Below are 27,047 nucleotides of genomic sequence, written 5' to 3'. Positions count from 1 at the left end.
GTCTAAGTGGAAACTAAAGAGGTAGTCAAGAAGGAATAGGTTTAGGTCCAGAGCACATACAGAATACAGAATACAGAATGCAAAGGGGGGCTGAGAGTCCCTGGGTTAAATCCACAGCACTACATAATGAACACACAGAAATAAAACACCCTCCCCAAATAAAAAAAAAAAAAAAACCAACAAGGGCAATGCATGTTTGCTCTTCTGATGCATTCCTTGTTATGTAATGATACAGACATTTTGAGAGCAACAGAAAGGAGAAACAAGTCACTGAAAGTAATGGAGACATACAGAAAACAAAAACCTGCAGGCTCTATCAAGTTGGGGTTATTGTCCAGATTTGGTGTAAACATTGTAGTATGAGAGTAGGTATGGGACTTAAAAAGATGCTGCCACATGGAATACACAGAAGCTGTTTCTATTCCCTTACTCTCCCCACACAAGTCACTCACATGCTTTTCCGTTTTCCTGTCAGTGGAGACTCACCCTCATCTTCCTGGTGAAGGTTGTAAATGACAAATGTCAGTCACCTAAGCATTCTAGTTGGCACTGGAATGCCAGGAGAGGATGAGGGAAAGCACTTTAAGGCAGAAGACGCTCCAGACTAAGTGTTTACAACATTTCTTGAAAGAGTTTATTGCCGAGGTGAAATCACAAGATCCTAAAGAGGCAAAGGCAGTAAGGGATGCGGCTGCATTCTCATGAACTGCTTGCAGAAGACTGCGGCCCTCCGTGGGTTCCTGGCCAGCAAGACAGGTCATTCCAGGATTACCCCAACCTTGTGGGGCCTGTGCTGGGGGCTTCCATGCACTGCGGGAAGCAGGCACAGCCTCTGCCCTTTCCATCCCGAAAAAGCAGGACACTGCTGTCACTGCTGGCACGTATGGACCTGACCTGACAGTTGGGACTCTGTGCCCACCTCATCAGAGCCCCAAACAGCATTTACTCTCAGTGGTGGTCAGAAGCACTCTGCACCCCTTCCCTCTCTCAACAATGAAGCATCAAGAATGGTCAAAGCCAACTAAGAATAAGCTTCTTGTTAGGGCAATGTGTTCAACAGTCAAGACAGAGATGTGGAAAATTCAATCAATAAGATAAGCAGTGCCTTCAGGTGTCTAGAGATCAATTCAAAGGCTTGCAGAGCAACAATGGCATCAAGGCTAAGTGATGAACTTGTAAGCTTGTCCACATCTAGGTCACCTTACCAAAAAGCAAATGGACATCATTTGTAAGCCCTGATTTAAGTGTTAGATGATCATGAAGCTTTGATAAACCCGGTAGCACAGAAGTCTTAAATGGTCAGATGCTAAGGAGAGGATCCAGCAGAATATCTGAGCAGATGCTGTCACATCTGTGGATGCTAGGACCTGGGAACAAGCAGTGGAGGTTAAAGAAATACAGTAATTACAGTCAGGAGTGGAATGCAACAGGTGGGTCAGGGGCTGAGAGAATTCTAAGTTGTAGACCTTAGAGACATTGTGCGTAGCTGTTGGTGCTGAACACTTTTTCCCAGTAGGCCTTGGTTTCGTCACATGTAGGATGGCTGGTCAGTGTGACATCTTGCCAAGCCGCTTTATAAGAGGAATAATTCACTTGAAATGGAAATGAAGGGGATAAGAGAGCCAATGTGCTTTAGGAGCAAGGCTGGTATATAAACTATCACAGGCGCTTTCTCAAATGCTCCACAGTTCCTGTCCCCTCAGCTCACACCTGTGATAAGGACATGTCACTGTGAAGGCTGCAGGGAGCGAGCATACAAAGCTCTTGCTACCCTAGGGAGGACCAGAACCACAAAGGACTCTAGGATAGGAAAGAAATCTTCACAAATGTCAAACTTAAGAGACCAACAAGATAGACTAAATGTTTTTCTAACTGGGGTCAAAGACTGCAGGTATAAGGGGGAAAGAGGAAAAACAGCTAGAATGACTACAGCCAGGCAAAATACAAAAGGTGAGGTGAGAAAGATGAAGCAACGGTGGGTCTTCCTCTGCCCATCATAGAAGAATCTCTTGAGACCGACTGCCAAAGCCTCTACACAAACATCAAGTTCTTTTCCAACTCTGGATGTACAAAGATACTAGTCTCACCGCACTCATAAGCAATAATACATCTGCCCATGTAGTTTCCTTTACTTCAAAGTACTACTGCTAATTGATACTGTGATTTCAGTATCAATTTTTCCTACACCTTTAGAGAAATCTGGCAAATGACCCTCTCCATAAACACTAAGCTAAGCAGTGGCTAAAAGACAGTCAGAAGAAAGGCTAGAGAGGAATGTGCTGCATAGGAATTCCCATACACTGGATATCCACTATTACTTCATGTAAATGGTCATTTATGATTTTACTTTGATAAAATGGCCAAAACCAGTTTGTGAACGGATGGTCATCACTTTGAATTTCTCTCCTATTCTTAAAACTTTGGTGTTGGTAGAAAATTAGTAACTTCCAATAAGACCATTACTACAATGTTTCCTGTTTAGATTGATGCTCAACAAAGGAAACTGTGATCTGGGCAAGTTTGGTAATAACCAATATATCTGCTCACATCCAAGGCTGAATGCTGATTTCTAGCACCTCTGTAATGTTTTCTGGTAAGGAAAGGTTGCAAAGACACTAGTAATTTACATTACACAGGGGACATGAGTGGGAGAGACCAGTGTGAACTTAGCCAGAGCTTAGGAATTCTGGGGAACAGTTGGGGAGGAGAGAGAAGAGGCACACACACTTGGGATGAAACAGTTTCACTGATGAAATCTGTCAAAATAACAGAAAACAGAAGTTTCATACAAATTCTAACCATCAAGTAGGCACACAAAAGGCCCTCAACTTTCAGAAAAACCACTGACAAGCCTATTGCATAGTAGTCAGGATGGCCTCGAAGCTGTGCCTACATGGCAAAAATCCTGATCGATGCAATAAATGCCATCAGTCACACCATGTATTTTGTCTTCAGTGCCCCAAAATGAGAGTTCTCTTTGTTCAACCCATCACTTTGGCATGTAGACAAAGCTGGATTAAGGCTGAGCAAAGGATGGATCTAGGTGTTCAGGAAATTGAGTTATCTGAAAATGATTTTAGATCTTTGGATGTTTTTTGAATGATATAATGCAAAGCTACTGTTTGTAAACTCCAGAGATCACAAAAAGCCTGTCTAAACAACACAGAGGAGTTTTTCTCTAATAGAAAAAAGTAATTAACTACAATTGATCATTGTCTATACAGACAATCTCTGTTTTCTGAATTTTCTGTTAATGATAGACCTTGTAATAATGGATGGGAGCATAAATGTCACCCATTCTGTGTCTTTGCTGAGAATTCTGAGTCTTTGGAAAACATAAAGACAACTTATTTGAACTGAAATACGAGAATATTTGTTTTTTAAAATCAGTCTATGGGTAGGAGCTCTCCCTAGAGTAGGAACATCAACCTCTCTTCCTTGGGGCTCACCTCTGCTCAAGAGGCAAGGCTTACCTGAAGATTCTGGACAGGTGACTAGAAGCCCCTCCCCCATTTCTCCCACCTTACTGTCTAGCCAGTAATCAACTTTACATCAAGCGTAGTTTTTCTTTTAATAATATAATGGTCCTAAAGTCTGATGTGGGTGCCACAGGCTTCCCAAACAACCCCAAAATGGATTTCTATTTGGGAATGATGGCAACAAGTCAAGTTTTAAGGTTGAGAATGTGTAAAGTATTATAGGAAAACATGCTTTGGATTCTCAGGTCACAGTAAAGAGAAATTCACAATTGGAGCTCTCAAAAGACCAGCTGCTGCAGTGGGAGATTCTGTCCCCTAATCCCCAGATCCATCCTGTGAACCTTTATTGAAGACTTCGTCCTGTGAAGCCTGGTGATCAATCCCTTCATAAAATGAGCCACCGTTGTGCAGGAAAGTCCCCACTGCCCGTCCCTGTCGGGCGTGGCCCACAGCATCGCTGAACACTTTGTTTATCTGCTCCTCTGAAGGCATCCACCAATCAGGGTTGGAGGTACAGTGCATCCTAATGAATTCTGTGGGAATATACACAACAGGGAGGAGAGAGAACACAGCTAGTTTTGGCAGAGAACGACAGAGCAGGCTGCATAACTTATACAGATGCTCTATAAGGAAAGTTTCATGGGAGAGCCAATGCAATGCTGTGATGACGTCACATGCCACACCCAGCTTATGCCACCTAAACCTCTTCAGCATTTAGCTGCTGCAAAGAAAGGTCAACTCTAATTAGGATAGGACATGTACATTGCCTGGTATATTAGCACATTCCAAAACCTACATTGTTACATGCTTGAAATTCAAGAAAGTTATCTCTAAAAGCATAGCAACTATCACCAATTTTTAAGTAGCTGCTAGTTTGAAGATGGAGTACAACAAAGTTCCAGGGTCTCAATGCATGAGGTAACTTTATCTCAGTTTAGAAAGGCTTTCCTTACTTACTCTTAGAATTCTTCATATGGGCTACAGGCTACACCACTCTCTCCTCTGCTGTACTATCTGCATATGAACTAGCAAAGTACTTTTTCAATGCCATGTCATCTAAGTATTTAATTTCACCAGAAGGTAGCTTGCCTGCCTGGAAGAACCGTTGCAGTTCAGCAGATGGCCCTCATTTCTTGCTTATATATATATTTTTACTTAAGGGCTAGATGGGACCCCATAGAAGTATGCTGGGGACTGTAGGCACTGGCGAGGTAGACATCTCATCATAGCAGCACTGGACCTCTGTGATGTATTTTAATCTGTTTCCCTAACTTGCTTTTAAAATGTAAATATGAATAAAGCTTCTGCAGAGGCATTCAGCTGGGACTCCTCGTATCAATTGGCTCCTTTCTTTTGTAAGCCTAAGCACAGCTTCCTTGGGTGGTACACAGGTAGAAGCTGGTAGAACCCTCAACCTCAACAGTGCCTTTGCTAGTAACTCCTACCACCTTCCATAATGCTGGAGTGAGCGAAACTGAGATAGATCTGCTAAGAAACACTGGAGAATTTCCCAGACCTGGAAGGTGCTGCTCTAGGGCACTAATGCCTATGTTCCTGATGTTTTGAGATCAGCACCAGCGGCTCCATCAAAATCCGAGGCTGACCAGGAGCATGTATGCCTCCCCTTCTCTGCTTTAAGAAAATCTCTGGGGTTGGCCAGGAATCTCAGCTGCACTCTTGGGCCCTAAGGGGAAGAGAGCATCCCAACTGCTAAAGTTGTATTGGTGACACTTTTGGAAAAATGGACTGACTTCCTCACTAGAAAAAATTTTGATTAAACCAGCAATGTCTTTGTAGTTGATGAAATTACTATTAAAATGCCTACACACCTGAGCTTTCTGAGAGACCTATTTCAGTGTGTGTATGCGCACATAAGCTGGTTCTGGAGCTTGAACTCAGAGCCTGGGTGCTGTCCTTTAACTTTTTGTTCAAGGCTCGTGCTCCAACACTAGAGCCATAGCTGTTTTGGTGGTAAATTGGAAATCACAGTTTCACAGATTTTCCTGCCTAGGCTAGCTCTGAATCTAGATTCTCAGATGTTGGCCTCCTAAGTAGCTAGAATTACAGGCATAAGCTATCATCACCAAGCTCTAAGAAATGTTTTTTAACACTCAAACTCATTGATCAAAAATTTAAAAAAGTATACTTCAGGCACTAAGGAAAACCAAATTCCATACAAATTTAATGAGTTAGACCAAGTATTCTTGAGAAAGAAAGCTAGTTAGGGAACCCAGGCTAGAATGGAAGCCAATTATTTTACATTTTCCTAAAAGAAAAACAAAACAAAACAAACAAACAAAAATCCCCCAAAACAAGTCTGTGTTCCAGTTGTGCTGGAAGAGGCCTTCTTTGGTAGAAAAGAAAATCTGAATTTAAAGCATGAAACATGAAGTGCTATGCAATGCTTATGTACCATAAGTGAGAACAACAAGACTAAAGCAAATGAAGCTTGATTAGAGCTTCTCAATACCAAGTAGATGGGGCACATGAAAAACCTATAAGATCTCAGTGGAAAGAAATAAAAATACAGTAAGGCTAATAAACACTTGTACGGGGAGCCACAGCCAATGCGGTGAAATGGGATCACGGATGGTGGACACTGAGAGGAAGGATGCAGTACCTCGGAGGCATGTGACTTTAACTGGATCCAGAGGGCGTCTTTCAGGACCTGTCTCTCCTGACTGCACTGACCTTTTCCTTTTCCCAAGGCCGCATGAGTACTTAAGCTCATCCGTTGTGAAAACAAATCTGATGAGATATCTCAGGAGTCGTCTCCCATCTTTCTTTGATGAATTTACAGCCTCATCCCACTGCTTACTCGTTATGTAGACAGGATAGTTGTTCAACAGCTGCTTGCTTCCCTGGAAAAGCAAAATATTTTCTCGTTACCTACTAAGCCAGTCAGCCAGAAGCCAAAGCGATCTCCATTTCAAAGGCAAACATGCTTTTTAACCAAGTGGCTGTGCTGACAATGAACCAAGTACTGAAGAGCACAAGTAATTGCTCACACTCAGAAACGGGCACTTTTCAAATTACATTTGCATTTTCTATAACAAGAGCCAATGAGGTATAATGAACACCTTTGAAAGAGGACCTATTTATAACTCGCATTTTAACAGGTAGGTTAAAATGTGTCAAGATCCAATGACAGGGAACACTATTTAAATATAACCTGTAACTTTCCTTTTCAATCTATTAAAATATGCAAAAATGACTTTGAAGAGTGTGATCAAACAGGTCCCTTCATCCTTTGGCTGGCAGTTAAGTTCTTTTAGAAATGATGCTGGTGGTCTATTTTAATAACATTACTTGTGTTTAATGTACCTAACATCTGATAGTCATTGCATCACAGTGGATACAACATTAAAGAGTGAATTTTTAGAAAAAGGAAAACTGAAAACAGGGAAAATATAATAATATAAAACATTTTCTCAAATTATAGCTTCTGCAAACTATACTATATCAACTCATTTTTTTTTTACTTTTCACCTTCATAATTTATGTCTGCTATAAAACTCCCAGGCTAAATAGCTGCAGAGGGACTAATTACAAGAATTTCTATAACATTTATAGGCCATGTTGAGTCAATCGCACCTACCTGACCATTACTTTAGTTCTGGCTGTCCATAAAATTCTACAGTCCAGGACAAATTAATTAACCCGTGATCTCAACTTTTAATATACTTCTTCCCCAGTAATTAAGGTGTACAAAATTTAAAAAAAGAAAAACTCATTCAACATTTTTACTACTGTAAATTTATTACAGGTTATAAATTTGGCCCTGTTTAGGTCTGACAGGGTTTTACTTTATAAAGTGTTCTGCTTATTGAAGCATTGAGAAGGGTAAGCAGAACAGAAGGCAACAAAGAAGCAAAGAGGTGGCACCAGACTTGCTTAGGAACCATCACTGAATTGCACCAAAAGTTCAGTTATGGTAGTAGTTTATGTACTGAAAGGCTGGGTTTAAAGTCAACATTGCTTTCATGTTCTCACAAATTAACTTGAGAAAATTTCTTGAACTTGCTGTACCACACTGTAAAATAGAAGACCTATGCCAAATGGGCTTAAGTATTTGGTACCAGGTGCTGGTGGCTCAGGCCTATAATCCTAGCTATTCTGGAAGCCGAGATCTGAGGATCACTGTTTAAAGTCAATCCTGACAGGAAAGTCCCTGAAACTTTTAACTCCAATTAACTACCAGAAAAACAGAAGTGGTGCTGTGGCTCAAAGTGGTAGAGCACTAGCCTTGAGCAAGAGTTTAAGGGCAGTGCCTAGGCACCCAGTTCAAGCCCCACAACTGGCAAAAATAATATGTGGGTATATACATACATACATACATACATACATACATACATACATACAAACGTAAATAAACAGGAATGGATGAATAAATGGAGTATTTGGGAGCACAGATGAACTGGTATCTCTGTGGATAATAGGAGACCCTGTGTCCAGAGATAATTGGACAGGAAGCACAAGATCACAGGATGATCTTCCAGTCCAGACTTTAGGAATAAGAGTGAGTCATGAGTGGGAATGGGCAGTGTCAAAAGAAAATGAGAGAGGGAGAAATGAAGAGGGAAGGCAGCCAGCTCAGGGAACCAGGGTGTGGGAGATAGACAACAGATGATTCCTAAGTGAGACAGCAGTGGCTTGTACAAAGATAAGGCTAGTGGGTATGATTGGGTAGAGGAAAGGGAGTTCCCTGAGAGGGAAGAACTATCAGGTTCTGAGCAGGTTGCTCTTGGCCCTCAGGGCACCAGGTGCAGTCTAGGGAAGGTAGGAAGGTAGAATCCAAGGCTGGTTGGCTTGGAACCACTAACTGTGCTTCTGTGGAAGAACTTTACTAATAGGTGCCACCCGTTTACTGAGTGTCTGAAAAGCAGACCGAGATGCGAGCTCGCCTCAAGCACTTTGCACACAGGCTCCTTTCTCTTTCCTTTCTTGCAGTACTCAGGTAATTACAAAGCTGACTCTGGGTTCACTCTTGGGCACTGACTATCTTCTTTCTCTTAACTTTAGCTCCATCCTGTCAAAATAGGGATAATGATGGCAGCTTGCTAATTGTAGTGAAGAGTCCACAAATCTCCCAACAAAGAGCTCTTGAGAATTGGTTTTATTCAATGCTCTGCTCCCAGGGCTTCAAACAGAGCCTGCCTTAAAGTAGTGCACGTGTCAACTGACCAGCCCAGTGCAATGGTGGCTACAACAGCAAACACAGAAGGGGTGGCTCCAGTTAAATACTCTTGATTTTTTTCATCACTGTGGAGCTGGGACATTTAAACACATGATGAGTATAAATGTGCAAAGTTAAACTTCTGAAGGCAACAGAGACAGGTACCATTAAGAAGGAACCCTGACCATCCTAAATTTAAACCCTTCTTTTAGTAATGGTCTCTTATAAACACACTTCTTAGCCTTAAGGAAAGGAGACTGTACAAGGTGCTTTTAAGATTATTTAGCACTATATAATTTTTAAACTCCCAGTATGTGAGCTCACTTAAAACGAGACTGTATATTTTTCCAAGGTCTTACACCTTAGAGATAGAGCTGGGGAACCTGTTCTTCTTGCCCCTAACCCTGTTTCCTTAAGATGGGAGGTACTTTCACAATCTAAGAGCTAATGACTCAAAACAGGGGTTATGTCAAATTCTTAGCAAAATCCACTTTCACAGGAGCTCAGCATTTATCCAAAGGCAGAAGCTCCACATAAAATATGCATTTCACAAAATACAGAAATAGCATTTAGAGGCAATTTTCACCAGAAAACAGAAAAGAAAGAGAACCAGCAATTTATAGCCCCAAATACAACTCAGAATGCCCTGTGGGTTATAAATGAGAGTATAAACCTGGTTTCAGCATAGTTAATAGAAATAATATGTAATAAATACTAAAAAGGAGAAAATGTTCATGTACATAAAATGATAATAATGTAGTTGCTGGGCACTGGTGGCTCATGCCCATAATCCTATCTAATTAGGAGGCTGAGATCTGATGATAGTAGTTCAAAGCCAGCCCAGCCAAGAAAGCTCTTGAGACTCTTATTTTCAGTTAACCAACAGAAAATCAGAACTGGAGCTGTGGCTCAAAATGGTACAACTAGTCTAGAGCAAAAGACCTCAGGGACAGTGCCAAGACCCCCAAGTTCAAGCACCAGGACTGACCAAAAAGAAAAAGAGAAAAAAAAGTACAGTAAAATGAGGATGAATATTGAAAGTGTAATGGTCTCTTCCTAGGGACATACAGATTATTTCCCCCATTTTTATACCCTCTTCAAATAGCCACAACCTTGACCTATTGTTGGGTCACCTTTGGGAAAAACAAAACAAAACAAAAAAAATCAGGAAGAAACAAAACCCCAAACCCAGAATGAATAAATCTCAGTCTTCAGATTCATATGCAAATGGAGGACACAGGTATAGATTTGCTAGTAAGTAATTAGGTAACTAGTCCTGAATTAAGACTTCGAGCAATGTGCCACACATACGAATGAAGTAGGAGGTGTGGTCTGAGAGGCTCCTAGAGAAGTGTGCTCTTCATCTTACGGGAACTACATACAGAACTTCTCTTCCCGGAGGCCTACCTCAGTTGGCTGGTCCGCAGGTTGTGGCAACAGGAGCTGGTTATGGTACTGCAGCACTGTCTTCAGATAATCTAGAACCGTCTGGCAGGGCACTGGGGAAGAGAATGCAACAATTACATCAAAAAAAGAGTTCTCTTCATCACAATATACTCTGAGATCTAAAAAGATGTTGATATGATCTTTTAAAAAACGTTAACTTTCCAAAGAAAATAGAATCTTTTTTTTCATTTAATATTTAGTTATTTCATTTTGTAAAATATAGAACAGATGCTATAGTTTTGGGATAAGTTTTAGGATTTAGCAGGGTTTGATAAGAACTTTCAAGTCCAATTTATTCCAAGAGAAATCTGGGTCAACAATGATAATAAGGAATGACTCACAGAAGAAACATGTTTCCTTTTCTTTGATTCTAGCTATAGCCTGAACAACTAGGGCATTTTTTGAAAGTGAAGTACTGAACTATCTCACAGATTTTTCTCTTTTAAGTTACTGGAGTTTGAATTTAGGGCCTTAGTAGACAAGATACTATACTACTGTGCCACTCCCAACTCTCTCCAGTTGTAAGAGATAGGCTCTTGCTTTTTGCCCAAGGCCAGGCCTGGTCTGTGCTTGTTCTGTTATGTTTTCTACTGTAGGTAAGTAACAAATGTGTGCCACCATGCCTAACTTCTTTCACTGAGATGGACTCTTACTAAACTTTTTAACTCAGGCTGGCCTGGAATCTCTTGATCCAACTTTCACATGCTAGAAAGACATGTAACAGGCCACTGAGCCCAGCTTGTTGGATAAAAGGGGCTCTTGCAAACTTTCGTTTTTGGCTAGGCTGACATTAAACTGAGCTTCCCAAGTCACTAGGATTGCAGATGTGAAATCACTGCATCTGACCCATAACATTCACACTGTTCATGTGCAGGCAGCTTGGCGCCTGGTGATGTTGAGAGCTGGTAGAATGTTTTAAGAGGAAGAGTCTAATGCCTGATGTCTGGGTGAAACAGATGATGGTCTTGAAAGGAACTGAGACAGTGGGATGCTGAGGAGCTCCTGAGAATGGGGTTGTCATGAAAGATCAAGTCCAGTCCTTCCCTGTGCTATCTCCCTCTGTTCCCATCAATGTGCCACCTGTTATGATGTAATACAGCAGGAGATGTGCTAGACGTAGTACCATGTTGTTTGGATTTTTTAGCACTCCAACCTGTAGACTAAATGATCTTTTCTCTATAATCGAACAGTCTCAGATAGTTCATTATAGTAATGTAAAATGGACTAATATACTTTTTTCCCCTGTTCCATTACTATGGCTTTAACTCAAGTGCCTGAGTGCTCTTTCTCAGACTTTTAGCTAAAGGACAGAGCTCTATCACTTGAGATACCACTTAACTGCTGGTTCTTTTGTGTGTGTGTTTAGGGGTTTTTTTTGGTTGGTCCTCGGGCTTACACTCTGGGCCTGGACACTGTCCTTGAGCTCTTTAGCTCTCACAGACTCACAGACTTTCATGTCTAGGCTGGCTTGAAACCATGACCATCAGAACTCGGCCCTGAGTAGCTAGGATTACAGGCATGAGCCACTGGCACCCCACTCCTTTCAGCCCTATAAAAACCAGTACTCCTGTTTTCCCCAACACTGAAAAATTTTCACAATGCTCCAAAATTGTGCATCAATGAGATAAGCAGACAATGCCATACTGTTCTCACTTATATAATGGGTTGCTGCCAATATATAGGTGCACTAAGTTATTCTGTAGTGCATGGGTACATCTGAAATATAAATGGATTTCATGTTTAGATTTGGATCACCTCTCGTTCATTCTCATTCATTATGTATATGTAAATATCCCCAACGCTGGAAAAAAAAATAAGGAATCTGAAACAGTTCTGATACAAAGATGAGATATTCAACCTGTACTGTAAATAAAAAAAACTTCTAGAGTGGGCACAACAACTGAACAGTTGTACAAAAAGTATCTCCATGACTGTTTTCTCCCCCTGACCTTGCCTCTACAATCCTCAGAGTTGATCATACAGTTCTGGAAGAGATGCCAGGCCAATTCTCCAATTCTCCATACCTAATATTTAATCAACACTACTAAGCTCTGACCACTGATTCAGGTGGTGGTAAAAGATAGAACTGTACATGTGTACTTATTGGTGACTGGAGCTCTATTTAAGCAGTAGGCTCTGTGCACTGATGCCTATGCCTGGGCACAAGGCTGAAGTCCAAGAAGGCTGATATCAAAGCTCACATTTAGCCAATATAACCACTCCCAGTAGCACTCTTAGTGACCTTATCCTTTACTGTCTTCCCAGAAGCTCTTCATCCCAGGCCTTTAAAAGGCAGAGGCCCTCTAGATCCTTCCTCCCCATCCTAGAATATTGGTATTACTCTTGGCCAGGGGCTCTTTGGATAACTGCCTAGGTTTACACAGGTAGGTTACAGGGTCCATTAAGTATTTTCTGTGAAAAAGCCAAAAATAAGTCAGTCAGTCAATCTGGAAAATGGAGGAATCAGAGCAATGTCCTACTGCCTACCCCGGAGAAACATCAACACCCCCAAAGGGAATTATGGAAATCTATTCTTCTGCCCCGTTGCTCTTTAAATCTACAGCTCTGTGACAACTATGGTGTGGAATTTCCATGTAAGGATGTTACTTTCCAAGATGGGGACTAACCAGCCAGTGCATTGTGTGTGGTTCTGGGCAATCCTCCAAATAGGGCACTGGGTCAGGATTTCCAGCTGTATAAACATCAATAACAGCGCACTGGTGCCTCACAGATATAGTTCTAGCTACTAAGGAGGCTGAGATCTGAGGATCACAGTTCAAATCCAACCCTGGCAGGAAAATCTGTGGGACTCTTATTAGAAATAACCACCAGAAAATTGGAAATGGAGCTGTGGCTCAAAGTGGTAAGCTTGAGCAAAGTACCTAGTACTGCATATTGCTAGATAACAATAATTTAAGAGTAAGAATCTAGTTTATTCTTCAGAGGTCACATTAATGCTGACTTCCTGCTTACTAACCAAGAAGTTATTATAGTATTAAGGTTCTTTTCCAAGGCAACTACTCCCATTCTAGTTTTGTTCACATTAAGAATGAATATGTTTTGAATTCCTGACTGCATTAGACTCTTTTTTTTTTTTCTTTTTTTGAGACAAGGTCTGGCTATATAGCCCAGGCTGGGTAGTGAGCTTTCAATCCTCCTCACCCTCTCAAGTGCTAGAGTTGTTAAGTGTTTACCTTTCCTCCCAGCTAGTATCAATTTCTGTATACTTTCCTAAAGCATTATTTAACATCGCTAAATAGTGATTTTTGAAAGACTTAAAAACTTTTCAAAATAGGTCCCAGACACATTTATTGGGAGGGTGACATTTCTTACTGTCCTCTTGACAATCTGTAATCGGTGTTAAGGATCCTATTCACATTGTTTCTGTAGCATACAATCTTCTAAAAGGAAATTCTAAGAAACTATCAGCCTTAAGTACTGCTTAGCTTATAAACAATTATATTTTTAATAATGACAACATCCTGTTTTCAATTCAATTAATGCGCACAGCTACAACAGTATGCCAGACAGTGGATCAGAATATGAGAATTTGGGCATGACTTAATCTCTGCCCTCACAGACCTCACATGACTTGTTGCTCTTCTTATCAGGGCATCAAGAGAAACACACAAAGCAAACACGCCCTTGATGACAACCTAACAAAAGTATGCACTGTTAAAGTCTTTAACTTTGCTTTGGAGCTGGGGGCAGAGTCTGTTACACAAGAGAGCATCTGTGCATTCAGCACACCCAGGAATTTCTCAACTGCTTTAGGAAGATTAGCGGGAGTAAAGAAGAATAAAGGCACAGAGTGTCTGGCTGCCGAGTCATAAACTGTCCCATGAACTGCAATGCTGAGTAACTGATGGGCAGTGAGGTTATTATTTCTAAAACTAAGGACCCTGGAACTAAGGGCCTCCAGGGTTACCCTGGTGTGTGTGGGGGGGTGGTGGAGGGTGATTCCCTAGAACTTGCTCCACAGGATATGTCAAGTCCTTATGGCTTTCTGCCACTTCAGACCTTGGGGCTGCTGAAGTGGAGCCACTGGGAATCTGGGAAAGGAGCAGTGAGACCGGTGTTCCCCCCCTCCCCCCATTGCACACAAGGGTCAGTGATAAGATGGGCCCCAGTGAAGGCAGAGGGAAAAAGAAGAGGGTCCAAGCCCACAGGTGCTTGAGAAGTAGAATCCAGAAATGGAAAATGGCTGAAACTGGGAGGAGACCAAATACTGTGGACTGAAGACCTCTAATAAACATGGTCTCTGTGATTCACAAGGTCAGAACAGCGCCTTCTACTCCAGGGAAAGCACTTAAAAGCCTTTGTATTGCTAGGTATAGGATGACTGTCCTTTTCTTTTTGATTTGGGTTAAGCCAGGGCCTTGCCAAGAAGCCCAGCCTGGCCTGGAACTCAGGATCCTGTTGAGATATAGGCCATACACTCAACAGCTCTTACTCCAAGTTGACATTTGCCAAGTACTCACTGGAAGACACAGGAGGTCTCACTACTCACTACTTACTGAATTATTAGTACTTTTAGAATTGTTAACTCTGCTTAATGAAAGGGGAAACTGAGACTCAGAATGGTTAAATGATTTGGAAGAAGCAACAGCTAACAAACACGTTTGCACTGCAGTTACTCTAAGGACCTTTTGTTCTTGTAAAATTCCTTTATCTAAAACCTGACATTGATTTATAAATGTTTAATCTTCTTACTTAGAAAATAACAGTGCACTAACAGGGTCATTATGGTATAACTCAAGGTTAGTTTTCTAGCCTGTAGACTATGTTTTAGCTGCTCTTACTACAAAAATAGCATAAAAGGGCCAGGAGTTTGACCTAGTGATCGAGTGCTTGCTTAGCATGCACAAAAACCCGGGTTCAATTCTTCAGTACCACATACACAGAAAAAGCTGTGGCTCAAGTGGTAGAGTTCTAGCCTTGAAAAAAACCAAGTGGGGGGGGGTGTGGAGAAATACCATGAAAGGGTAACTCAGGTGGATGTCAATTTTTTCACTATAGTTGCTTTTTTACTTCTATACCCTAATACATACACATCATATACGTTACATACACACAATAAAAAATTTGTTTAAAAAAAAATCAAGCCAGGGAAGTGGCGCTGGGGCTCAAGTGGTAGCCCACTAACCTTGAGCTGGAGAGCTCAAGGACAACGCCCAAACCCAGAGTTCAAGCCCCAAGACCGCCAAAAAAAAAAAAAAAAAAAAATCAAGCCAGGTAGCTAGGTACTGGGCACTGGTGGCTCATGCTTATAATCCTAGCTACTCAGGAAACTAAGATCTGAGGATTGCAGTTCAAAGCCAGCCTGGGCATTAAAGTCCATGAGACTCTTATCTCCAACAACTAACCATCAGAAAACTAGAAGTGGCACTGTGGCTCAAGTGGTAGAGCACTCACCTTAAGCTGAAGAGCTCAGGGACAATACCCAAGACTCACGACCAAAAAAAAAAAAAAAAATCAAGCCAGGTGCTGGTGGCTCTTATTTGTAATCCCACTTATTCAGGAGGCTGATATCTGAGGTCAGAGTACAAAACCAATCCAAGCAGTAAAGTCTATGGGACGCTTCACTCCAATTAACCACCAAAACGCTAGAAGTGGAGGAGTAACTCAAATAGCAGATTGCCAGTCACACATACACATACACAAGAATTGGTGACTCACACCTGTAATCCTAGCTATTCAGAAGGCAGAGACTTGGAGGACTGTGCCAAGGCAGGGAAAGTCCCTGAGACTATCGCCCTAATTAACCAGTAAAATGCTGGACTTGAAGGCATAGCTGAAGTAGCAGAGCAACAGCTTTGAGCAAAAAAGCCAAGGTTCTAGTACCTTGCTGGTACTAGCAAAAATAAATAAATCAACAAACAACTTTTCTCTCCTATATTTGGCACTTAAGTGAATTTTAAGACATTTACCACATTTCATGATTGCAGGCCCACAGGTTTTACTTTACTATCTATCTATAGACATTGTGTCTTAAGATAATTATAATGCATAATTATAATTTAACAGTGTTCTTTCTTCTCTTTTTAGTGGTGCACAAGGATTGATCTTTTATATCCAGTGGCATCCTAAATGAGATGAAGTGCAGGATCTCATATCCACCTTCCTTTGTGAGTGTGCTTACTTTTTACTGAGAAATTCTATTGTTTGTTTCCTTTCAATAAACTCATTCAGTACTTCCTATCCCTGAGCCAAATAGCATTTCCTTTTGTGACTTCTCCCTTTTAACCTAATTCCACTGCTTTTGAAAGAAGCTTAACCTTTTAACGTATCTACTGTGATGATCTAACACAAAAAACAAGTGTCAGTGTCTTTTTTTGCCAGTCCTGGGCCTTGATCTCAGGGCCTGAACACTGTCCTTGGGCTTTTCCTCAAGGCTAGTGCTCTACCACTTGAGCCACAGCACCACTTCTGGCTTTTCTATCTATGTATGTGGTACCGAGGAATCGAACCCCAGTCTTCTTGCATGCTACTAGGCAAGCATTCTACCACTAGGCCAAACCCTCAGCCCAGTGTCTTTTCCTGGGGAGAACAGTGAAATTGTGATGCTCAGTTGCCTGGTCGTCATTAAGACTGTCCTGGATATGTTGCACCTAATACGAAAGGTGGGGTCAGAAATAACATTCCTTCCCAGCCTGTTTTTGATAAGGAATAAGATCTTCCTCCCCCCTCACCCTGCCTTTTAAAGTTGCTCAAGTGAAATCATTTATTTTTGCAGACTGACAGGCTTGTTTCTTTTAATTCACCTCAAGAAAAGTTTCTACGTATGAAGGCTTCATTTTAGGAAAGAAAAGGATATGTGGTTCTCCAAATTCCTTCATAGTATACCCTTGAAAAGACAAAGAGGAGACCTAGGACCCCCTGGGCTCTGCCTGTAGCACTCACATTTATGTTCCTAGTGCTAGCATGCTAGCCACTGCATCTACCTTGAAAAAAAAAGAAAAGAATAATATGTTACTGGGCACTGGTGGCTCTTGCCAGAAACCCTAGGTACTTAGGATTGTGGTTTGAAGCTAGCCCAGGCAGGAAAGTCCACATGACTCTACACTCCAATAAGCATCCAAAAAAACTGTACGTGGTACCAGGAGTTTGGCCTAGTGGTAGAGTGCTTGCCTAGCATGCACAAAGGCCCGGGCTCAATTCCTCGGTACCACATACATAGAAAAAGCTGGAACTGGTGCTGAGGTTCAAGTGGTAGAGCTCTAGCCTTGAGACAGTGCTCAGGCCCTGACCTCAAGCCCAGAACTGGAAAAAAAAAAAAAAAAAGCTGTAAGTGGAGCTATGGCTGCAGTGGTGAAGTGGAAGTGCCCAAGCACTGAGTTCAAGCCTAGGACCAACGCCAAACAAAGATTATATACATGGTTTATATGCCTTTTTATCAGCCCCACATGGTCATCTTTGTGAACACTCCAGTCTTAATAAAGAGACCATTCATACTGGATTTCTCTGTCCGTATTTAACTTCACTTACTATTTCTTTAAGGCCCTACCCTCTACATGTAGTCATACTCTGAGCTACTCAAGATTTCATCATATGAACTTGTAGAGGGAGACACAATTCAGGCTATCACAGACCATCCACCATTCTTAATGATTATAAGCATATTTGTAACTTTTAGGACAGTGCCACATAGCTGGGCACTGGTGGCTCACACCTGTTTTCCTAGCTACTCAAGAGGCTGAGATCTGCAGATCCCACTTGAAGCCAGTTGGGGTAAGGAAATCTATGAAATTCCCATCTCCAATTAACCACCAAAAAGCCAGAAGTCGAGGTGTGGTTCAAGTGGAAAAGCAGCAACCATGAGTGAAAACATTAAGGGACAGTGTCCTTCACTCAGTGTTCTCACTGTTCAGATTATAACAGGTTGGGTGGCTTATCACTAAATTATTTGTCATGGGCAGGCTAAGGGAGGCTTTCCAAAGTGTTGGAAAAAATAAACTGGGTCCACCATATGTGCTTACAGATGAACAGTGAAGACCAATGAGAAGAGCTGCAATTGTCCTGCAAGTAATAGAGCAGCATACCTGGGATGCTCTCTAGCTTCCTTCTGAGCTCTTCATTTTCCTGTTGCAGTGAAATAACCTCCTGCTCCAGCTCTTGGCATCGAGGACAGTAGCCTTCCTCTTCCTCCTCCTCCTCCTCCTCTGGCAGTGTAGAAGAAGATGGGTGACCATGAGATTCGGATGTTGCTGGAGAAGTCCAACCACCTAGTGTATGCACAGGGGAGGTTGACAGCGGATCCACATCGGCCAAGTGGCTATACTCACTGACCGATGATGTGTTGGGGGTTGGGAAGCTCCCCGAGAGCAGGTAATTTTGGAGGGAGTCAGTGAAAACTCTCAAAAAGGCAGATGTTTGTTGTTTCCTTTGCATATATTGCATCTCTATGTCGACACTGTCTGAGGTCTGGCTGTGGACCCCTTTTCCAATGTGACATGGTTCTTGTCTGTCATTATAACTAGAACCTTCTTGCTTTATGCAAGAAATCATGGATTGAGAATGATTGGAGTCCAGAAGTTTTCCTCCACAATTTAAGAGACTAAGAACACGACTGCATTGCTGGGCAAAAGCATCCAAGATCATACGGCTCTCTGAAAAGAAATTAAAAGACATATCAGTGGCTGACAGCCAAAGGCAAAAAAGAAGCAAAATCCTCAATTTTGAGTTTAATGTTCAATCATATTTTTTAAATAGGCATTTCTATTCTGTCATAAACCAAGGCAACGAATCCACTATGAACAAGACACACAGATTCCTGAGAGGCCCTCCCTTATCAGCTCTTTCCTCTAAGAAAGAGCTGAGCTTTGACTCTGTTGTCCCATGGAGAGAGTTCCCTCTGTGGCACTGCAGGTCTAATTGCACACCTTTGGCTTCATTAATATCTTTACTCTAATGAATTGAGCTAGCCACTGATACTCGATTCCTCATTGATAGGAGGACTTACAGCAATCATTACTTCTATTTCTGGAGTGCCCTCGTGCCCTTGCTATTAATCAGCTGATACAATCCCTGTCGAGAGAACACAGCTCCACATGCAAACTGGAGAAAAGAGATAAGTCTTTTTGTAGAGCTCACTAGAAATCTCAAGTAAAACAAAGAGTGAGTCTACAGGCAAAGGAAAAGCACAAAACTGTGATATCTAACATCTGTGTTCACTATGATGCTTTTTAACTTGGATTTGTCAAGGTTAATACTTATGTTGGCCTAGATCAGCATCATTTGAAAATCACTAGTGCCTCTTCTCAGAGACTTCCATCAGTCTGTCAGATCTCCTAGCTCACATTCATGAATTCTAAAGCATACTACTAAGCAGTGAAAAGCAGGAAGCAAACAGAAAACCAAGGAAAAAAAGTAAGAAAAAAGCCCTCCCAATTTGTGAAAAATTTTTACTGCTGTCAGCCTAAGGTTCTTGAAAAACAGCTTCCGTGTATGACAAGGCAGCTTCTCTTCGTCCTTGCTACCCTCTACAATGGGCCATTCTAAATGGAGTGACACTTGGTAGGACTTAAATAGTGGTAAGAGTATGTCTCTTAGTTCCTTTTCTGCTTACCCAGATAAATAGCAACAAATAAAATACTGGAGACTGCAGATGTCAATAATCCTATGATAGAAATACTGCTAGTCTAAAGGGGTGGTGCCTCATGCCTATAATCCTAACTACTCAGTTGGCTGAAATCTGAGGATTGTGTTCAAAGCCAGCCGGGGAACTAAAGAACATGAGACTCTTATTTCCAATAAACCTCTAGAAAATGGGCTATGGCTCCAGGCGTAGGGCGGTAGCCTTGAGATGAAGAGCTCAGGGACAGTGCCCAGGCCAAGTTCAAGCTCCATAACCTACAGGAAAAAATAAAATAAAATAGTGCTAGCCACTGGATGTCCCTGAAAATGCTAACTTGTTGCCTTTTTTTTTTTTTTTGCCAGTCCTGGGTCTTGAACTCAAGGCCTGGGCACTGTCTTTGGACACTTTTTCCCAAGACTAGAGTGCTGCCATTTGAGACACAGCACCACCTCTGGCATTTTCTATGTATGTGGTACTGAAGAATCGAACCCAGGGCTTTGTGCATGTTAAGTGGGCACTCTACCATAAGGTTATGCTCTCACCCCACCAAAAAAAAAAAACAAAAAAACAAAACAAAACAAGATGAGATGTTTGAGGGCTTCCATGGGGCTGGAAGGATTGTAAGAAACCTTCTATAAAATATAAGACAGGGGGCCAATTCATACCACACTTAAAGAGGCCTCTATGTTAAATAGGCACTGTAGTGTGCACCTATAGGTATATATGTATACTTGGGAAACTGAGGCATGAGGGGGGAGAAGGGAGGAAGGGAGACAGAGAAAGGAAGGGAAGAAACAGTAAAGAAAATAAAACAAATCTTAACTTGTGTGGGGTGGGATGGCAGGCCCGCCCTTGGGATGGTACTTCCTTACTCTTAGACACAGTGTGGCTACTACTCTACTCATCCTTTTACCTAGGTGGAGGAAGCCCAGGCCTTACCCTCCTCTCCCAGCCTATCATATTCCTATGGCAAAATCCTTGAGATCTAAGAATTCCCTCCATAAACAATGAGAAGTGAATTCTGGTCTCTTTCCTGAGCCATCCAGTCAGACAGACCACGGTGCCAGGGCTCAAAGTATAGACTGGGGTATTTCTATGTGTGTATTTGAGGTCCCAACTCAGGATGGAAGGTGAGGCAGAAGAGAAGACCATGGGGTTTGAGTGAAAACCTCCAAGGGCAAGCCTGGTATTATGAAAGTGTTATCTGTTCATTCAAGTGAATTAATAAAACATATTTTACTTAACAGTTTATTAGCTTCATTCAAGCTTTTTAATTATGTCACACATGTTTTGTGGGCCCACTTTATACTTTTGTCCTGAATTTCATAAATACGTTGGATGCCATTTCTTTACAATGACCTAACTATTATTTAAATAAGAAAGTAAAAGATTGAACCTCATAAGGGAGGGGGTAGGCTTAAGATGTTCCACTCTCATTATTTTACTTCCCAGTTTTTGTTCTTTTATTAGTAAAATCAAAGGATGGTATTGATTGGGAATGTTCAATTCTAGCACAACAGCAGTTTTCATTCATTTTAATCCTATAATCCCATTCTAGACCTGAAGTTGTATTTACTGTTTGCATTTTAATCAGCCTTGTCCCAATTGATTTCGGTCTATTCACCTTTAACATAACCTTGACAAAAGGGACAAACATAAAGAAAGGCTGAAACAGAATTGCCTAGCAAGAGGCTGCTCAAATGTATCTGTCCAATGTACTGCAAAACACTGAGCAGTTTTAATCATATTGATGAATCTCATTATGGCATAGATTTTTAAGGGAAAAAAAACTGGCTTAGGGACAAGTGTGATTTGTTTTCTTAATTGAAGGATAAACTCATAACATGCTGAGGAAAAAATCATTATGTAATATACTATGTTATGAAGATAATCTATTAAAGTGCATTCTGTATCAGAAAAAGGTTACAATCAAAATAGTTCTTGTCTGCAGTTTTGGGAAGTCTGCCTACACATTCATTCTCTGAATAGATATAGGAAAAACTTATGAACCCTTCAAATTGAATTTCCCCCTCTCATTACCTTAACATATCTTAACAGTATTTTTATGCTGATAAGACTTTGAAAAATATAAGTACTATATTTGTTAGGAAAAACAGCAACTCTTTCCTCTTAATATACACGGCAACTAGTGATACTTAGGCTTTCTAGAGGAATGTAATTAGACCTGTAAGTGCCATGTGATGCCCACTGCTATTAACAAGTAAAATTTATAGTTTTCATACCAACACAATGGAATGGCTGTTGATTATGATTTTTTTGGAGGGGGTCCGTTGTGGCTGAACTCAGGGCCTAGGTGCCGTCCTTGAGCTTTTTTGTGCTCAAGGCTGGTGCTCTACCACCTTGCACCACTGTGCCATTTCTGGTTTTTGAGTCTTATGGACTTTTCTGTCCCGCCTGGCTTCAAACAGTGATCCTCAGATCTCAGCCTCCTTAGTATCAAGGATTATGGATATGAGCCAGCAGCACGTGGCTTATGATTCTTAACTGAGCAAAGTATCAACATGTATTTTGATTTTTTTCAACTTTTTGTCCTACTTATAAAGTCTTGTTATACTCAAAGATGGCAGAGAAGCAGAGACAGCAGTATACAAAGGGGCTTTAAAACTGCCTGCTGTATATCTCCAACTTCCCTGAAAGGAAATACCGAAAAACAGTAATAAATCACAACCACAAACCACTTTAAAAATGACCAGTTCTCATTCATTTTGCTTCATTGTGCATGCAGCCTGTTGGGAGATAATATCACATTGCAAATGGTGGTTGGTCGGATTCAAAAAAGTCATGCCTTTATTTTTAATTAAAATTTTCATTTCGTGAAATTCTTCTGCATTTAATTGGTTTAATCCATCCAAAATCTCATAGTGACTAGGAGAAGGAAGGAGAAGGAGACATCACACAGCCTCCCTACTTTCATGTCCTTTTTTGTAAGGAAAGCCTGCATGGAATGTGCCATCACAGAAGATCCCGAGAGAACCCTGTTTCTATGAGGGAGATCACAGTCGTCAAGATTACTGGTAACCTTTTGATTTTAGTCCACTGAAGGGTGAAATACATTAATATTAAAAATGCAGAAGAAATTCTTAGTGGCCTACTCTCATGTATTCCATATATCTTTCATAAAAGCTTTCAAGTAGTTCAAAATAGATGATTTCCTTAAAATACTAAATTCACTTCTTTGTAAGAGAGGACTTCTTGGAATAGAAAATAAAAGTTAAGAAAATGAAAGCATCGCCCTTCATGAACAATGTCTTCTTTTTTTTTTTAAAGAAAAATGCCATCCAATTTTTTTTCATAATGACAACATCAACATAGCAAAACAGCATGCAATTTTTCTAAATAAATAAATCAATGATGTGTCAAAAATTAACAGATGAGTTAATATACTCGGTGCTATCAAAACCAGATGGTGCTTCCTAATATTCATCCTGCTCAGTCAATCCCTGAATATTTTCTGGACCATCGGTATATAAAATAGGATGCTGCTATTTGTGATGGCAAACAAAAGCAATCATGCCTGCCAAGCACATACTATAACAGGCAGCATTTCAGCTCTGCTAGACAGAAAGTAATTAGAATGCTTTTAATGTCCAAAAGAATGATGCTGATAGGCTGCCACAGATGTGTAGATTTATGAATATTTATATGGTGGTTTATAGCTGACACTTTTATCAGTTGAAGAAGATAAAATATCTGCCTGACTCAAAAGCTTGACAGTCAGGTTAATAAAATCTCATTAAAGAGAATGACCTATGCAATTATATAGGATTTATTGTAATTCATTTTTGATTGTACTCTGCTTAAAGATGCAATTTCCCATTTCCTGATGCCAAATTTAGGCTGCATATCAAGATCTACGTGGGTTTTAACTCTAAGCCTCCCACAGAGGAAAAATATGCTTTTAAAACCACGGTATATTACCTCTTTTAAGGAAAATTACACTCTTCATAAGATTTTATAAGATTGTTGAAAAAAATCTATTTTTAATCATGTTTCTCTTCTCAATGGCTTATGGCACTTAATGGCAAATAAGATTCACTTCAACTCTTTCATCTTTTCACTACATTTACCTTGGACAGTCAAGTTTTGCCTCTCCTTCTATCGAAACTCATGTGATCATATTGAAGTTGTACAATTTTCAGCTTATGAGGTGATGTGAGATACTGCAGTGAGACATCACACTGTGGTGAGGGTTCAACAGGCAAAGCTCTAGCAGGCCCCACCCCATGTATTTAAATAGCCCTAGTGTGTACATGAGCTCATTGGTTCAAAGTGAAACTATTAGCTCCTCAAAGAGCCAATCAGCTCTCTATGTGGCTGTCCCTCTGATGATGGCCACTCACATGCCTGGGTCTGCTGCGAAGGCTTTGCCCATTGATGGGTAAAATGACCACCACAATTCATGATTTATAGTTCTATGGCTTTTTTCCCTTTTGCCTCTGTATTTTACTCAGTTTATGGAAGTAATCTACATTCCATTTTCCACCTTTCCAACAAGTAGTAGGCAGTCAGCAGTCTCTGTTAACTACCTTCCCTAAGCCATCTCTAAGAATGAACTGAGGACAGGAGGCATAGGCTAGAGGGCTTGCCTTGCAAATACAAGGTTGAGTTCAACCCCAGGACTGCCTAAATAATGAACATTTTAAAACCAGCCTTGAAAGCAATACAGGGAAGTTTGAAGGGCATCCAAATAAGCTCCTTCACACCTTTATAGAGAGCAATGTTGATATCTACCATAAGACAATGACAAAACAAACAAAATAAGAAGGGGTTGGGACCACAAAACAAAAATTCTTCCAAATGAGGGGAAAGCAGCAGAAAAACTTTCAGAGCCAGAGGAACCACTGGAAAGATGGCAACTGACTGCAGCACAAAGAAGCCTACAGAATAGGGACGTGCCCAGGAAAAGCAAGATATAGATAAAAACAGAAATAAGAGGAGGCAGATTCACAATATATAAAGGGGAAGTAAAGATTGGAAGATAGCAAAGCCTGAAAGGATGAGTACAAGAAGACAAAAAGCTGAAACCAAGTTCTTTTGTAAAAGGTGTGTGTGGGGGGGGGGGGAATCCCCCAATGGACATGGTGGAACTAAGGTTAAACAGCGAACAAATAAAATAGAAACTAGACCCAAACTGCAGAAAAACAACAATAAAAAAAGGAAATGCCAGAGCTGGGAAATAAACATCCATGAATACGATCCCAATGAACCTCAAAGAAAAAAAAAGAGGGAAATGCAAGCAGGCAAGCAGCTAACAATGAATATAAACACACAATGGAATATTGGGTCAACTGCAACTGGCCGGGGAGAGGGGGGGAAGAAGCCACCCCACAAACAAAAAGGAAGCCTAAGCAAGAATCCCACTCAAACCCTTCAAGCATCTCCAAATGTGCGAGGGAGGTGACAGAACAAGTCTTTTCTGATAACCTGTAATTAGATTACCTGACTCAAAACCAATCCCTCACATGTCAAAATATTGACAAACAGTTGAACATTTAGCTCATCCATAACTCATTTAGAGACAAAGCGTTCCTACTTTCACCAGGGAGAAGGAGGAAAAAAAAAAATACTCCCGTGTATACGAATACACAGCATTCAGAAAACTTCCAAGTGCTGTAAAAGGCCTGAGAAGGAACTTTAGTTCACACTAGCTAAGGGAGCTGGCCTGTGGGTGCTCAGGGCGCAGGGCTGGCCCTCGGTGCAGGCCTCAAGCCCACCAGCACGGTCCCTCCCCGCAGTCCCGCAGGCCGTCGGGGGGCGGGGCGGTCTGCTTGCTGATTGTGGATCCTAGAGAAGCGTTTTGGGACCCTGGGGCGCGTGCCCCCCCCCCAACATTTCTACCAGGCGAGGGCGGAGAAGCTTGGGAGAGGCCGGAAAGTGCGGCCAAGAAACCCGCGTCCCAGTGCGGTGGCGATGGGGGCGCGGGGCGAGGGCAGGACACACGCGTGCGGAGGGCAGAGGCTAGATTCCCGGCCGGCCCGGCGCGCGGACCCCGAGCTCAGCGCCCGAGTCCACGAGCGCCCGCGGGCAGCGCCGGGTACCGGGGGTCAGGGTGGACGCGGAAAGGGGGCAGAGAGACGGAACGCGCAGAAAAGGAGCCCACGGGGGAGCTGGAGTGAACGCGTCTAAGAGATGGAGGGAGGGAGGGAGAGACACAGACGGATGGACGGACACGAGCTGGAGAGAAGGAAAAACAAACGTGGGCAGGGGGAGGGAAGGGGGTAAAGCGTGGGGGAAAGTGGAGTGGCCGCGGATAAAGCGCAACGCAGGGTCCCCCTTCCGTCGCGGCCGTCACCGGGGGGCATCCGCCCCGCTCTCCCCTGCCCTCCCCGCCGGGAGAGCCCAGCCGCCGCCGCACCACGAACCGAGCCACCACCTGTTAGGCGCGCGCGCCGTCGGAAGCCGCCAGGGAATCTTCCAGAAGTTGCGGGGCGCGGGGAACGCGCGAGGCCTCCGGGACGGCTCTTCCCCACCCCACCGTCCCCCGGCCCGGACGCCCGCGAGGGTGTCGTGCCCGCCCCCCCCACACCTCGCCCGCATCCCTCCCGCACCCCGTCGCGGCGGGCGGGGAAAGTTGCGCCCCGGAGTTGGTACCTGCGCTGAGTTCCAGACTGGCGCCGTCGCTAGCCGCGAGGCTGCCGGCCGCGGCCACCGGTGGGCCGGGGCCGTACCTGACGACGGCGGCGAAGGAGGACGACGACGAGGCGGCGGGGCCCGGGGGCGGCGGCGGCGGCGCCGGAGTCCTCAGGTGGCCCTGGGACGCGGCGGGCGCGCAGGACGGCGACGACGACGAGGCGGCGGCGGCGGCGGCCCGGCCGGGCGCGGGCGGGTAGGAAGTCTGCGTCGGGAACGGCGGCGGCGGCGGCAGCGGCGGCGGCGGCGGCAGCGGCGGCGGCTCGCTGCTGCTGATGGAGACGGCGGCGTGGGGAGCGAAGGGCGGCGGGGGCGGCGGCCGCGCCGGCGGCAGCTCCACCAGGGTGGGTCGGTCGTAGCGCTTGGCCAGCGCCGGGCGCTTGCTGGGGAACGTCTTGAGGACGCTGTAGGGGCTGCGCTGCTTGTAGATTTTGGGAACGCTGGGCCCCTCCTCCGCCGGCTGCATCTCCTCCTCCATTCCGCGCCTCCGGGCCGGATCCCCGTCGCGCGTCTCCTCCTCCTCCGTCTCCTCCTCCGCCTCCTCCTCCCAGCCTGGCACTGGGCTCCGAGGGCGCCTCGGCCGCCCGCCCGCCGGCTCCGCTCCCGAGCGCGCGAGTGGGAGGGTGTGTGTCTGCGCCGTGGCCGCCGCCGCCGCCGCCGCCTGTCGCCGAGCCTGGCATCTCCGAGCCCCCGCGCGGGGGGCTGCCGCCCGAGCGCT

The 27,047-nt window shown here is 43.1% G+C and overlaps 1 protein-coding gene across 2 annotated transcripts; it reads right to left on the bottom strand.

The window, feature by feature from the left end:
- Positions 1-532: 532 nt before the first annotated feature.
- Positions 533-27,047, bottom strand: Bend4 (BEN domain containing 4). 2 transcript variants are annotated; one of them, XM_090343661.1, is made up of 5 exons: positions 26,291-27,047; positions 18,144-18,710; positions 10,063-10,154; positions 6,100-6,340; positions 533-4,012 (listed from the first exon to the last, which is right to left on the bottom strand). In XM_090343661.1, exons 1-5 carry the CDS (start codon positions 26,805-26,807, stop codon positions 3,795-3,797), a joined length of 1,635 nt encoding a protein of 544 aa, XP_090199787.1. In that variant the 5' UTR covers positions 26,808-27,047; the 3' UTR covers positions 533-3,794. The 2 variants fall into 2 exon arrangements, with proteins under 2 accessions (XP_090199787.1, XP_090199786.1); XM_090343660.1 differs by having other exon boundaries at positions 3,920-4,012; positions 6,171-6,340; positions 26,291-26,872.

Source organism: Megascapheus bottae, chromosome 13 (assembly GCF_031878675.1).
Source record: "Megascapheus bottae isolate mThoBot1 chromosome 13, mThoBot2.hap1, whole genome shotgun sequence".
In the NCBI taxonomy this organism is placed as follows: domain Eukaryota; kingdom Metazoa; phylum Chordata; class Mammalia; order Rodentia; family Geomyidae; genus Megascapheus; species Megascapheus bottae.
This window is presented reverse-complemented; position numbering and strand designations above follow the sequence as displayed.

Coding starts and splice junctions, on each gene's coding strand:
- Bend4 (XM_090343661.1), bottom strand. CDS start 26,807: ATGGAGGAGGAGATGCAGCCGGCGGAGGAGGGGCCCAGCGTTCCCAAA. Junction 6,341..10,062: donor CTGCGGACCAGCCAACTGAG/GTAGGCCTCCGG, acceptor TTGCTTTTCCAG/GGAAGCAAGCAGCTGTTGAA. Junction 4,013..6,099: donor TAAAGTCACATGCCTCCGAG/GTACTGCATCCT, acceptor ATATTCCCACAG/AATTCATTAGGATGCACTGT.